At 40.3% G+C, this 14,425-nt stretch overlaps 1 protein-coding gene across 1 annotated transcript; it reads right to left on the bottom strand.

Annotated features, from left to right (window-relative positions):
- Positions 1 to 2,612: 2,612 nt before the first annotated feature.
- Positions 2,613 to 13,965, bottom strand: LOC124873105 (TBC1 domain family member 10A-like). The gene is made up of 9 exons (XM_047373625.1): positions 13,328 to 13,965; positions 8,791 to 8,890; positions 8,548 to 8,655; positions 8,123 to 8,229; positions 7,338 to 7,452; positions 7,111 to 7,176; positions 6,473 to 6,662; positions 4,443 to 4,597; positions 2,613 to 4,363 (listed from the first exon to the last, which is right to left on the bottom strand). Exons 1-9 carry the CDS (start codon positions 13,507 to 13,509, stop codon positions 3,971 to 3,973), a joined length of 1,416 nt encoding a protein of 471 aa, XP_047229581.1. The 5' UTR covers positions 13,510 to 13,965; the 3' UTR covers positions 2,613 to 3,970.
- Between the last annotated feature and the right edge of the window lie 460 nt (positions 13,966 to 14,425).

Below are 14,425 nucleotides of genomic sequence, written 5' to 3'. Positions count from 1 at the left end.
ACAGTATATGCAATGGGTTATTGCACCTTTTTGTTCATTTTTCAGTTTAATTGCACTGGATAGTATTATTGGTGGAAGAAGTTTGAAAATGATTGATCACGGTCTCATTTTTTTACACCACAATAACCTGGCATTTTTACAAGGTGTAAAAATGTACCTGTGCTAGGCAAGACTGGAAGGTATTTATTATTATTATTTCATAATATATTAAATGTAACATAAAATGTTCTTGCTTCTGTTTCAGTTGAATTACACAGCTTATCTTAGTCATTTTGACTGTCTTGGCTGCCGTTCTGCCTCATATACGTCCAACGGTGCATACCTTCAGGGTGGTTTTGAATTTCTAACCCTTGTGAAATGTTTCTGTGTTCCCGGCTTCAAAGTTTTATTCATGACTTGTATCTCTGTAACTGGACATTGTGGATGCAACTCTTTGTGTTATTAATACAACACATACTCGTGTGTAAATCATTTTCTTAATGATGTCTTCACAGATTTAGCATCAATTTAGCAGAATTGGGTTCAGCAATGTCTTGCTTAAATAAGCAATTTATTCCCCGAAAAGGAGAAAACTTTTTCCTTTATAAGACTTTAGTGCACTTGAAAAGGTTTTGTATAATAAAATGTCATTTTCACCGTATTTAAACTTGAACTTGTGAAACTATAAACTCCAGCGTTGTTCTACACTTCTCTGTTCAGCTTGCTTCTCAATGTGGTTCTGAGGGTATGTCTCTGTCACGTCTCCTCCCCCCTCTGCAGATTAGCCATAAAGACAGTGTCCCATAGCCAGCAACATCGAATGCTGGACAAGTTCAAAACCGACAGGTGGGGGGAAGGGTGTGGTTGAGGCAAGAAAGACAACTTGCATTGGCAGCACATCAAAAGGCAAAGAAGAGATGATGATGATGATGAGAGGAGACAAACAAGGATGTCACAACGACAAGCATCCTCTGACAATATGTGCATGAAATTCTTCACAGGAATAAAAAAGGCAACAATGAAGTTTCAGAGGAGTAGTGTCTCAGAAGAAAGCATGAAAGACACTAACAATCACTGCTGATTGTATGGTGCTGCAAAATAAAATCTTGAACTGACCTGTAAGAATTCAAATTAAAGGAGTAATCCAATAAATCAAAATAAGCTCCGTAGTGCAGGAATGTCAATGACAGGGAAACTTAAAATGCTGGATGTAATGCTGTTGGACCACAGCTGAGGTTTGTTGGTGAACGAGGCAGAATAAGAAGGCCTGTATGTATGCAGGACTCTATTCAGAGACCAAAGGTTGATGGCTGCGTGAGGAGCTTCAGACGGTGCTGTGGGAATTTAGCCTATTTGAGATGCAAATTCCTCAAAGAGCTGAAAGAGATGGAGGAACAGGTGTCCGAGGAAGTGTGCTGCAGCATGGGTGAAGAAGGGTGGGTGTTTGTGAGGGCGCTGAATGATAACACAGGGGCCATTCAACTGCTGCCTGCTAACTCCTGTCTTTACTTGACTTTTCCTCTCATCTTAATTTCTTTAACTTAGCAATAAACAGAAAAAGATCTTTTGTGAAACAACAAAAAATTGAGTGGCTTCTATGTGTAAAGTTGCAGACGGTGACAATGTGACTAATTTTGGGCTTGTGGAATAACCTGAAAGTAGAAAACAGTATTTTATATGTCTCTTAGTGGCTAAAGTGTAACAATGGCAGCAGATATCCCTGCACTCGCCAGGTTTTAAATATAATATCTGTGAACTTCTTGAAAATCTAAATTTTTTAAATGAGTAATCAAATAAGTCTCAAATAATAGAAATTTTCTACTGTTTTCTAAGGCTCACTTCACACAGAAGTACTGCCTCATTAAAAACCAGAATGTGCATTCTTTCTGCATGCTCTTGGAGGTAGTAAGCAATATTCTCTCTAGTAGCAAGCTGGAGAATCTCTGAACTGTTTGGGAATTACACAATATTTCCAAGTTGAGGTCCTAGTGACATCATATCCGAGTTGGGAATGCACCAGCCTTCCCGTGGATTAGACAGGAGCGCCCACACCTCCAAATCGCCCATATAGGTTGGCTGTTTGGAGACCGGAGGAAGTTACTAAAGTGAGTTTTTATGCATTTGTGATCAGAAAACTACCCTGGCATTGTACTTAATAATGGGGAAGAAGAAAAACGTGAGCAGCAACAGAAAGACAACTATGCCTAAAATATTAAAGTCAAGAAATGATGTTGTACACAAAGAAACTAACAAAGTAGCCATGTCTGGGGTGGAACTAAACTAGTGTAAAAAACTCTAAATTAACAAACTCATTTTTTGAAATTCATATTTTAATTAAAACAGAAGAAGGTCTGCAAATATCAGATTTAAAGATAAAAGATTTTGTTCCATACTCTTATTTTCTTTTCGTGTACTTATCAAGCCCAGGCAAAATGTTATAATCAAATAAACTTCTCTAGACTCTTTAGGACAGTGTAGGAGCCCTGTGGACTTTAAAAAATACAGTTTTAAAAATAAATACCTAAAAGCATTTCACTGACAGAAATTATACTTTTTAAGTAATGCTGCTGGCGGTCCAATGGAAGTCTTTGAAAATTTCTTGATAGGAAACCACACCATGTAGATTTGAGACATATTTTTTAAATAAATAATTTATTTCTAGAATGATGACGTTTAATGATATAATGTAAGCTTTATGCTGGAATCCAGCAGAGAAACAAAACCAGCAATGTTAGCTCTGTTCTGGATAGGAATAAGGACACAAAATCTGATAAATTTATACAAAAAGCTTAACTTTTTCTTGAAAAAATTAGCCTTAAAAAAAAACTGAAAATAAAACACTCAGTATTAACTTTTCATATATGTTTAAAATCAATACATACCCTTAGCCACTTTTATAATATAATTTCAGCCATTAAAAAGCAGATCAAAGAAAGCAGCTTCTTGGACTGCGAAATGTTGATTGTACAAAACCTCATTCCAATTAATTTCCTTCACAGACATCACATTAATATTCCATAATGATGATAATAAGAAACAACACTTTCATGTAGCTGATTATCAAAGTTGTATGGCTCCCAAGTTTAATTATGAAATTACTGCTGTAGATTACATTTAACAGTTCATTTTGAAAACAGTTTCTAATTTCTAGTTTTAAAGTAAAAAGTATGATTTTAAATTGTAGAAATGACACACCTTAAGAAGCTCAACTCTCTCATACATTTATCTCTTTTTAACACATAAATATTAACTCATTGGAAACACCCAAACCCTCTTCTCAAATATCTGACATTACATATTTTAAAAATATGAACAATAAATCTTTGGCATATCAACCAAGATGCCCCCTTGTTCCAAAAGTAGCGTCAGGACGCCCCCGTGTGGACAAGGAGAGCAATGACAGATTTATAGAACCAACACATGGGTCAGTAAAATGTGTCAAGCAGACAATCAGGAAACTGTTTGTCCGTTAGTGTGAATAGCTTAGACATTGGTAATGTAGTGACTAATCTGGGCAAAACAGAATAATAAAAAAGCGTAGTTGTTCTAGAAAATATCCTGCAATCAATCTAGAATTTAATCTAGAATGAAATAATAGCTATTATTATGAATTGCCCATTACTTACACCGATTTCAAAATTATTGCCCATATAGACTAAGACCTTGTTTCCAATGCTGACATGGACAGCAATATTTAGATTCAGAAGAAAATACTGGTGTATTTAAATCCGCTGATGTTCCTGCAAAATCCCAGGAAACTACGTGTCTGAGATTTTGGTGATTTAAGGAGTTTCCTGTTTGGTCAGGTGAAACAGTCCAAATAGGAGTCTAACACCTAAGAAGTGGCTTCGTGGCAAAAAAAAAAAAGGTAGAAAACATCTTCTGCTGCTGTACAGATTCCCTAAAAACTGTGACAGAAGTCTGAGTATTGATGCTAAAAACAGAGCAATGTGATGTGATTCATGTTCTAAACTGGGGCAAACTTGCCTTGTTAAAGGTATGTGTCCTGCTCAGCACTGCTCAGACTCTCTTTGGACCCCTGGATGGTCGTGTGTTCAAGGGCTGGGGATGGATCACTGGGATTAACGATCTCCTCTGTAGGGAAGACGGTTGTTTGCCCGTTTTCCTTTGTAGTTTTTATCCGTCCCTTTTCTTTGTCTTCTGGCATCACATCTGTTTTTGATGCCAAAGGAGACTCAACAATGATGGTAGGTCTCTGTCTCAGCTCCTGTCGACTCGGCGGCTCGGCAGTCATTATGGCTTTCGCGCCATGCATCCTGGGAGGGGACTTGCAGTTTAGATCTCCGCGATTCTCCTTCCAGCGCCGCAGCTGAGCTTGGTGTTCCTTCTCAATGTCCTTCTCAGACACTGGTAGCTCTATGATCTGACACACATGAAGGCGGAGTTCCAGATTCAGATATACGGCAATCTAACAAGTAAAGATTACAGCAGAACCACCCTACCTCCTGCACCAGGAAGCCTTCACGCATGTACTGTGGATTAATCTTTTTCAACAGCTCCATTGTCTCATATAAACCTTGGCAGGACTTCACTTTTTCTTGTGTTCCTAACATGCATTTCAGCACAACCAGGCCCACTCTGAAGAGGATCTTCACTCCTTTGAGCAGAAACACAAATCAGAGCATGCTGTTGACACATCAGTATGGGTCAAAATCAAGTCAATTACCACTGTATATGTAGATATAAATGATAAAAAAAAATTACGGTCACAAAAATACAGATTTGGCAATAAAATGATAAAGTGTGTTACAATATTTCAGTTCAGTTTAGTTTTAAACTAGAGCAAGAAGGAGACTTTTTTGGAGGAATTTTGCATAAAAAACAAAGATCACTTGTTTGTTGTGTTGTCTTATTAACAGGCCACTAAAATTATTACAGAGAAATTTGCTACCACTATTTGGAGATTTACAACTTCGTTGACCCTGGCCAGTGATTGGCTGGCCCGCATCTCAAATATCCAATCTTTTTCTGATATGTAATTGCAACACACAAAGTGCTGTGAAGTCACTCTAGCAACAATGCTTTGGTGAGGAACTTTTTACTGCAGAAGGAAGATTCAGTGTTAGCTATTTTCAGATTGAGCAAGGTGTTTAAAGCGAAAACAGAGGAAACTGATGATCTAAACGGAAACTGTATTTTTTATTACATGTGATTTTCATTCAAGCTGCGAGAGAGCGAGAGAGAACAACACTTTAAGCAGATAACAGGGAGGATGAACCCAGAGAAGAAGAACCAGTTGTCCTGTAACCAGTGGGTTGGCACCGATTCTTTGGCAGCCCCACTATTGTCAGTCTGCCCCAGGGTAGCTGTGGCTACAATGTAGCTTACCGCTGTCAGGGTGTGAATGGGAGGATGACTGGATGTAGTGTAAAGCACTTAGGAGTACTCGGACCAGATAAAGCGCTATACAAGTACAAAGCTACAAGATGTAAAATGCTCTTTTTCTGGGTTTTCTCAAATTTAAAGAATATTTGTTCAGTGTAGAATATTCCTGTCCAGGTTTGACCACAGCTTAAAATGTTTTCAACACAAGGGGGCGCCCTCTTTTAACATACTGGACATGGAAGTAGGCATTGAGATGAACTTTTTATTATTAAGGACTTGTGCCAACCCCTGAGAAAATGGTGCCCATGGTCATATCACCAATACACAAAAGGATCTCTATTGTACTCATAGAACTGGAGTTACATGAGTGAGTAATGCCTCAGTTGTCCTGGCTCATGGGCTTGCATTTAAAAATCTGAGTGCAGAATTCTTGGTGGATTTCACTCAGCTAAATTTATATAAATGTATATATAAATCTAAATCTGCAGTTGTGAATGGACGTTTACCACAGAAGTTTACTTCTGCAACATCTTCTAATCTTTCAAACCCTAATCTGAGATTATCCATCTGCAAAAGTATCCTTTTAACAAAATCAGACTACATTAACCTCGCTAGTAAAGGTTTTTGGGCTGATACAAATCATTGATTTGGGCATTTATTATTAATAATGTATTCAATCGTTTAAATCCCTAATTCTTTCAGGTTCAACTGCAGCAAAAAAGGTAGTTTTTCTATTAAAAAATGTAAAAGAGAAATTTTTCTTTCTGTATGTGTTTTTGTTTATGCCAAAAGAGAGGCTGGGATGATTAACACCAGGCAGAAACAATTACACACTGCTTTAGAATATTTCTGAACGTTAGAAACACAAGATAACAATATTGCAGTCAAAGTAGACATATAATAAAAAAAAAATACTATATTAAAGTAAAAATAACCTTAAATTGACCAAACTATGAATATTATTGTTAAACATTACTTCAATCAGTTTTTGATTTGTTTACTTACTTGACTTTTATTCCTAAGACACTAAATAATACTGAGAGTATGTCTATTTGTGCAACATAATTACTACTAATACTTAAGGGAAAACAGTGCATTAAATTACATTCGTTTTAACCAAAAGGGATCATTTCCTGCAGGGCCTCACCCTCACAGAGGAACATGTCCCAGACCCGCAGCACAGAGGACCAGGGTAGAGTCCGGGAAAAGGCACACATGAACCACTCAGTCATATACAGGATCGGCTCCAGTTTGTGCTTCTTTAAGTGGCGGTGAGCCACAACAGACACCCGCCGCAGCAGAGCATACAGGATCTCCCCATCGAGCTGGATCGCCTCCTGTGGAGAAGATGGGTAACAGCAGTGAGTGGGTGGAGACAACAGATTCCTCTGTTTTGCCTAATCTGATTGTCTGCTTATCTCGTCCTTGGCCCAGTCACCACCTTGTGTTATTAGGTTGTTAGCTTATCGGTATCCAGTGAGAGACACACTCGCCTGACAAGTCTGACACCACTTCCCGCTGCACATACCAGCCAGCAGCACAGCAGAGTCATTCTGAATCTAAAATCTTTTGTTTCGGCTGAGAAACTCTGGCTACACCTTCAACACATTTAGATACACAGCCTCTATTGACTTTAGATTTTTGTGGAATACATATTGATTTTAGTACAATATCTAAGTATTTCTGCTAATAAGTGACAAGATTCCAGGTGGATAATGATTGACAAGCTGAACATGGAACACTGAGGTGACACCCTGCTGTTCCCCAAGAGGTTTTATGACATACCAGCCCTGTGCTGTAGTATCCAGGAAGATATTTCTCACAGATCTGGACAAGAACCCAAAAGGCATCCTAAAACAAATAGAATTGAGAGATATGTGTTAATTGTGGAACCAAATATGGAAAAAAAAAAAAAAAATCAAGTTAAATAGACTGATGCTTGTAGATAATATACAGATATATTTACGAAAAATGATATCTTTAGGAGAAATTAAACATTAGGACATACTCACCTCAGCTGGCATATGCATCAAAAGGACTGCAGCAACAGGAGCCTGAGCCTGGCAGTAACCTTCTTCAGGTCGGTGAAGAGTGTAAGCTTTCAGCACGCGGAACAAATCCTGCTGTCTACATGACAAACAGAGGAGTTGTTTGCGAGCTATGCTCACCCTTCAGTGCTTTACAGGACTAATTTGCCATAACTCAGCTTCTCATCCTACATGTGGTGGAAAACTAACACTTTACTTCACCCTAAACACACCACCTGCACAGTGAAACATGGTGGTGGCAGCATCATGTTATGGGAAGGCTTTTATACAGCCGGGACAGGGACGCTGGTCAAAGCTGCTGGGAAGATGGACGAAGCTAAACCCAACTTCTAACAGTATGGCAACCCTGAACAAACACCCACAGCTACAATGGAAATGGCCCAATCAAAGTCCAAACCTAAATCCTAGACTTGAAAACTGCTGTTCACAGATGCTGCTCATCCTGCCGGACTGAGCCTGATCTTCTTTTTAAGGAATATTCAAAGCTGGTGGAGACACACCCCCAAATGTCCTGCAGCTGTAACTGAAGCACAAGGTGGCTCTGCAAAGTATTGGCCCAGGAAGGCTGAGCATAAATGTACGTCAGCAAATTTTACACACCCCGTATTTCTTCCCTTCCACAAATATGGCCTACCTTATGCTGGTCAGTCATGTGAAACATCAAAATAAAAACATGGGGCATGAATACTTCTGTATGACACAGTATTAACAGAAATTAAGAGGCTCATCCACTAGAACAGACCGCTTACCCATGACCTCCCCTGGCTGCGAACATTTCATGGAAAGGAAACTGTCGATGCAGGTCCCTCTCAATGACATCAACCCATTTAGGATCTCCTGGCTGGTTGTCCAGTTCCTAAAACACACCAATTCGCTAAGCTGTTGAAACATTTGACGTGTTACATTTGTAAACAATTCTGAAAGTTCTTGTAGTTTGAAACAAAAAAGGGGAAATGAGGGAAGTTTTGTAATGATAACTGCAGCAAATCTAGTCAAATACACACATTAAGCTTATACATGGGTTACTGCCACAGTTTCTCATCATAATGTTGACTTTTCCAGTAAAGGCTGATATGGCAAGCACTATAATGATACTGTATGATGTACAATGATGTGCTTACTGCCCAGCTGACTAATAAATGTTGTAAAAGGGGGCCATAAATCTAGAACTGACCTCAAACCGACCCTTGTTTTGCTCCCTTTTCACTTTAGCCCCAGTAAGATAGAGCCAGGCTCGGCCCCGTAAGGATGGAGGGATCCCCTTCTGACAGCGCTCTTTTACCTTTTATTCAACAAAAACACAGTTATTCATTCCCAACTTATGCAAGAAATTACATCAAGCAACCTTTTTCTAAATAAACAGAGCTAGACTTTCTTGTAGTCTCTTAAGGAGGTAAGTATGGTTTACGCTGCAGACCTTATTGTGTTTTTTGGACATCCACTTGTCCCAGCTGTTCAGCATCTCCAGCCATTTAGCTTCTCGTTGCCTCAACACCCCAATGGGAACTTCTTCCGCACTGACAAGACAGAATCCATACAGTGTTCAGACAAACTGGCAATAGCTTCACTGTCCTCTGCTGGTGACATGACAGGAGAATCCAGCCAGCGGAGCGGGCGGTCTTCCTAGTACATTCAGGAAACTTGCTGCAGGCAAAGCCATTGGAGTGAAGGGAAAACAGGAAACTTGAGGGGAACCTTTCCCCCAATTCAGCTCAGCACGGTCTCATACACAAAGAAATGAGAATCAGAGTCCTCATTCTGATACACACTTACAGTTCTAAACTCATGATGAGCATGAATGCCACGTGAATTTTTTTTTCCAGGGTGGAAAGATTTTCCTGTAAAAATACTTTCATTTGGAGCACTACTTGACTTTATCGTGGATTTCCTGTAAACAATACATATGTTTGTAGAGGGGAAGGCAGGGTGTTCAAATACAAGAAGACTGAACTACTGCCAAGCATGGTGGCAGTAGCATCATGCTGTGGGGTTGTTTCGTTGCTAGTGCACTGCACAAAGTGGATGGAAAGATGCAGAACAAGAACTACCTCCAAAGCTTCTGGAATGGCCTTTCTGAACCCCTGACCTCAACCCTATTTAGAATTGTTGGACTAAGATTAAGATAAGCCGGATTCTCGTATGGAAACCAACCAGTTGAAATATACTCCAGATATTCTGGCAGTATGATGCTCAAACTCAGTCAGAAATACACCAGAACCTTGCTGGCTACAAAAACCACATGATCGGGATAAAACATCTACCCAAATATTAGTAGGGATGTATTCATTAATGATAGGCTTTATATTGAATTAGGCCCTGTTTGGATCCACAGTGAATTAAAATTTGTTTTTTTTATTTGTTGCACAATCCATGGTTAAACATTATGGGTGTTGGTAAAGTCCCAGTCAGGACCCTAAAACCATCTACAAGGTTAGTTTTTAATATTATCAATTTAAAAAGAAAAACGTATCTTCAAAACAGATTTTAAAACTGTGTTGATCATGAAAGCCCAGACTGCCAAAGTTGATTTATTGTTAATAATTTTTACATTCAGGTCAATATTTAGTTTAAAACACACATTTTCAGAGATGCCTGAAACTAGTTTTGACAGAACGCAAGGTAGATACATTACAGACACGGGAATGTTATGCAGCTTTAGATGTGAAAGTCACGTTTCCAGAGAGGACTCCGTTTTATCTGAAACTGAAATGCTTCGCATAAATACTGTGACTCTAGGGAGAGGAATGTCTTAAATGAAGCTGTCAAAAGGTTCTTCCAGGACACCAGAAACACATTTCTGAAAGCTTTACAGCACTCACACTAGTTGGCCTGCACACTGAGGGAGAGAGCCTGAGTGATGCATAGATGAACAATAACCAAATTAAAGGGAAACACACCGCCCTGAGCGACTACAATTATAATCTATTGTTTGCATGAACATGGAGAGGGAGGATCTTCCACAATGTTCAGTCTAAAGATTTAATCTGATTTCCTGTACTTCCTTAGGGTAATATGGTACAGATTCATGCTTTTTGCCTTTTCTACCCGTTGACACAGGATTATTATGATGAAAAAAACTCAAATATGAAAAATATTAAACTTTCTCCTTCTATTTATTACATTTTTTTACATTTCTTTAAAAAAACAAAACGTGTCCGGTTGGAGTGTTTGAAGCAAACATTGGAAGATCACAAATTTGAAAAAATCAATTAAGTATCCTAATAAATGCCAGCATGCAGACTGCTCCTACAAACATATGTGAAAGAAATGGGTCGCTCTTAGAAGCTAAGCGATCTTCACTGTTGAACCGTGACAGGATGCAACCTGTGCAGGAAGTCCATTTAGAAAATTTTCTTGATACCAAGTATTTCACAGTCAACTGTTAGAGGTGTTATAACAAAGCAGAGGTGATTGGGACTCCACTGTAAGTCAGCGAAGAACTGGAAAACCACGTAAAATCCCAGAGCAGTCAAGTAATATGCAGATTAGCTACCAAACTTCATGTGGCTTTTGGATGAGCTCCAGAACAGTGTGGGGCGAGTTTAATAGAATGGGTTATCATGGCTTACACGACCAACTCCAATGCAAAGTGTCTGCAGGCTGTAAAGCAGACTGCCACTGGACTCTGGAACAGTGGAGATGTGTTCTCTGGAGGGACACGTCATGCCTCTTTTTCTTTCTGCTTTTCCCTTGTAAGGGTCGCCACGAGTCATCTGGCTTCATCTAACCCTATCTTCTGCATCTTCTTCTCTCATATCCACTACCTTCATGTCCTCTTTCACTCCATCTCTAAATCTCCTCCTTGGTCTTCAAAGAGACCAAAGAGGAGGTGGCTCTCTGCTTGGAATTTAAATGGACGAGTTTGGAAGTTGCCAGCAAAATGGGACATGTCTGTCTGCACTGTGTCAACTAGAAAGTCGATGCAAAGGGTATAATGGGTTGAGATTGTTTCTCAGGGTTGGGCTTGGCCCCTGAGTTCCAGCTAAATGAAATCCTAATGCTTCAGCATACCAAGACATTTTGGACAATCTCATGCTTCCAATTTTGTGAGGACAAAGTGTTTGGTGATGTGCACTACCTGTTCCAACATGTCTGTGCACCACTGCACAATGAAAGGTCCATAAAGACTTGGATGAGTGAGTTTGGTGGGGAAGACCCTGACTGAGTCCAGACCTCAACCCCAAAAAACACCTTGGGGATGAATTCGAATCTGGCCTTCTCGTCCAGCATTAAACAGGGTCCTAAACTATGTGGAAATCCTTTATAACTGCTGGGCGTGTAGGGCAGGTATCATAGTAAACCCTATGGATTAAAAATGGGATATCAATCAAGTTTCTTTGTGTGTGATGGCAATATACATTGCTCAAAAAAATAAAGGGAACACTCAAATAACACATCCTAGATCTGAATGAATGAAATATTCTCATTGAATATTTCACACACAATACTGAGGCTTAGTATTGTGTGTGGCCTCCATGTCCCTGTATGACCTCCCTACAACGCCTGGGCATGCTCCTGATGAGACGGTGGATTGTCTCCTGAGGGATCTCCTCCCAGACCTGGACTAAAGCATCCACCAACTCCTGGACAGTCTGTGGTGCAACGTGACGTTGGTGGATGGAGCGAGACATGATGTCCCAGATGTGCTCAATCGGATTCAGGTCTGGGGAACGGGCGGGCCAGTCCATAGCTTCAATGTCTTCATCTTGCAGGAACTGCTGACACACTCCAGCCACATGAGGTCTAGCATTGTCCTGCATTAGGAAGAACCCAGGGCCAACCGCACCAGCATATGGTCTCACAAGGGGTCTGAGGATCTCATCTCGGTACCTAATGGCAGTCAGGCTACCTCTGGCGAGCACATGGAGGGCCATGCTGCCCTCCAAAGAAATGCCACCCCACACCATTACTGACCCACTGCCAAACTGGTCATCCTGAAGGATGTTGCAGGCAGCAGATCGCTCTCCATGGTGTCTCCAGACTCTGTCACGTCTGTCACGTGTGCTCAGTGTGAACCTGCTTTCATCTGTGAAGAGCACAGGGCACCAGTGGCAAATTTGCCAATCCTGGGGTTCTCTAACAAATGCGAAGCGTCCTGCATGGTGTTGGACTGTGAGCACAACCCCCATTTGTGGACGTCGGGCCCTCATACCATCCTCATGGAGTTGGTTTCTAAATGTTTGTGCAGACATATGCACATTTGTGGCCTGCTGGAGGTCATTTTGCAGGGCTCTGGCAGTGCTCCTCCTGTTCCTCCTTGCACAAAGGCGGAGGTAGCGGTCCTGCTGCTGGGTTGTTGCCCTCCTACGGCCTCCTCCACGTCTCCTGGTGTACTGGCCTGTCTCCTGATAGCACCTCCAGGCTCTGGACACTACGCTGACAGACACAGCAAACCTTCTTGCCACAGCTCGCATTGATGTGCCATCCTGGATGAGCTGCACTACCTGAGCCACTTGTGTGGGTTGTAGAGTCCGTCTCATGCTACCACGAGTGTGAAAGCACCACCAACATTCAAAAGTGACCAAAACATCATCCAGAAAGCATAGATACTGAGAAGTGGTCTGTGGTCCCCACCTGCAGAACCACTCCTTTATTGAGTGTGTCTTGATAATTTTCTAATTTTCTATTTGTACAACATCATGTGAAATTGATTGTCAATCAGTGTTGCTTCCTAAGTGGACAGTTTGATTTCACAGAAGTTTGATTTACTTGGAGTTATATTGTGTTGTTTAAGTGTTTCCTTTATTTTTTTGAGCAGTGTAGTTTCTGTAGCCAAAGGAAATTATCCATTTTTAAAATATGTAAAATATTCCGTTCATTATACGCTTATTAAACCAAAGTGAAGAAAATATTCCTGCAGCAGCAAGGGGACTCAATGTTTTTGTTGACATTAGTCTTTCTAATTCAAGAATAAAAGTGAAACTAGCTGTCAATCCTACTGAAACGTTACTCACAGTTGTCCGGCAGACTGCTGGGCTCCTCCAGTGAACCCATACTTGTCCACCTGGCTCTCCTCGGGGATGGAGCCGTTTACCCCTGGGTCCAGTCCATTCGAACTGCCCTTCCCATTACTGTCCGTCAGCTTCTCTGTGTTGTCATGAAGTTCCAGTCCATTTCCCTGCTCCGTTGTTGCCATTTAGACGGCATTTACCTCAGTAAAAGCAGCCGGTCCAGAGAGCGATCACGAAACTTAAGCATGTAAGTTTGAAGCTCTCCATTCAGACGCCCACTGGTTTAGCTACAGGACAAAGCTAGCTCGAAGACTAGCCGGTCAACACCTAAACAAACTCTTGAGGGATTACTTTCTTTGTCAAATCTCCGCCAGTTGGTCCCAAAATGAACGTTACACGTACACAAACCTATTTCCACCATGTGGTTAACCCCTAAGTCTCGAATCTAGGAATCGCGAAAAGGATTAAATAAGCTCGGTTATTTGTATGCTAACTCCGAAGTTAACATACATAGTGCTGTCAGCTGACACTTTCTACTATCACCGCTGTCAGCAAGAATGAAGGTTAGCTCTAGGCTACAAGGAAGAGAACCTGGCTGCCAGGAGCAAGTTAGTAAACAAAACCTCCACGGCATCCCACTGCTCCCGCCTGCCACCTACTGGTGAAGCATATATATGCATTAGTATACGGTAGTTCACTACCTCTATGGAGAGCCGTTTCATTCAAATAAATAAATACTGCGATTGATAAATTATTAATAAATATTCCATGAAATAAATAAATATCCACATGAAATAAAAACAAAATAATGATTTTAAAAGGCATTTTTATCTTGTTTTATTTAATTAATTTCAAAATACAGGTCCTTCTCAAAATATTAGCATATTGTGATAAAGTTCATTATTTTCCATAATGTCATGATGAAAATTTAACATTCATATATTTTAGATTCATTGCACACTAACTGAAATATTTCAGGTCTTTTATTGTCTTAATACGGATGATTTTGGCATACAGCTCATGAAAACCCAAAATTCCTATCTCACAAAATTAGCATATCATTAAAAGGGTCTCTAAACGAGCTATGAACCTAATCATCTG

Source organism: Girardinichthys multiradiatus, chromosome 8 (genome assembly GCF_021462225.1).
Source record: "Girardinichthys multiradiatus isolate DD_20200921_A chromosome 8, DD_fGirMul_XY1, whole genome shotgun sequence".
In the NCBI taxonomy this organism is placed as follows: Eukaryota; Metazoa; Chordata; class Actinopteri; order Cyprinodontiformes; family Goodeidae; genus Girardinichthys; species Girardinichthys multiradiatus.
The sequence above is the reverse complement of the archived record's forward strand: the minus strand, read 5'-3'. Positions and strand labels throughout refer to the sequence as shown.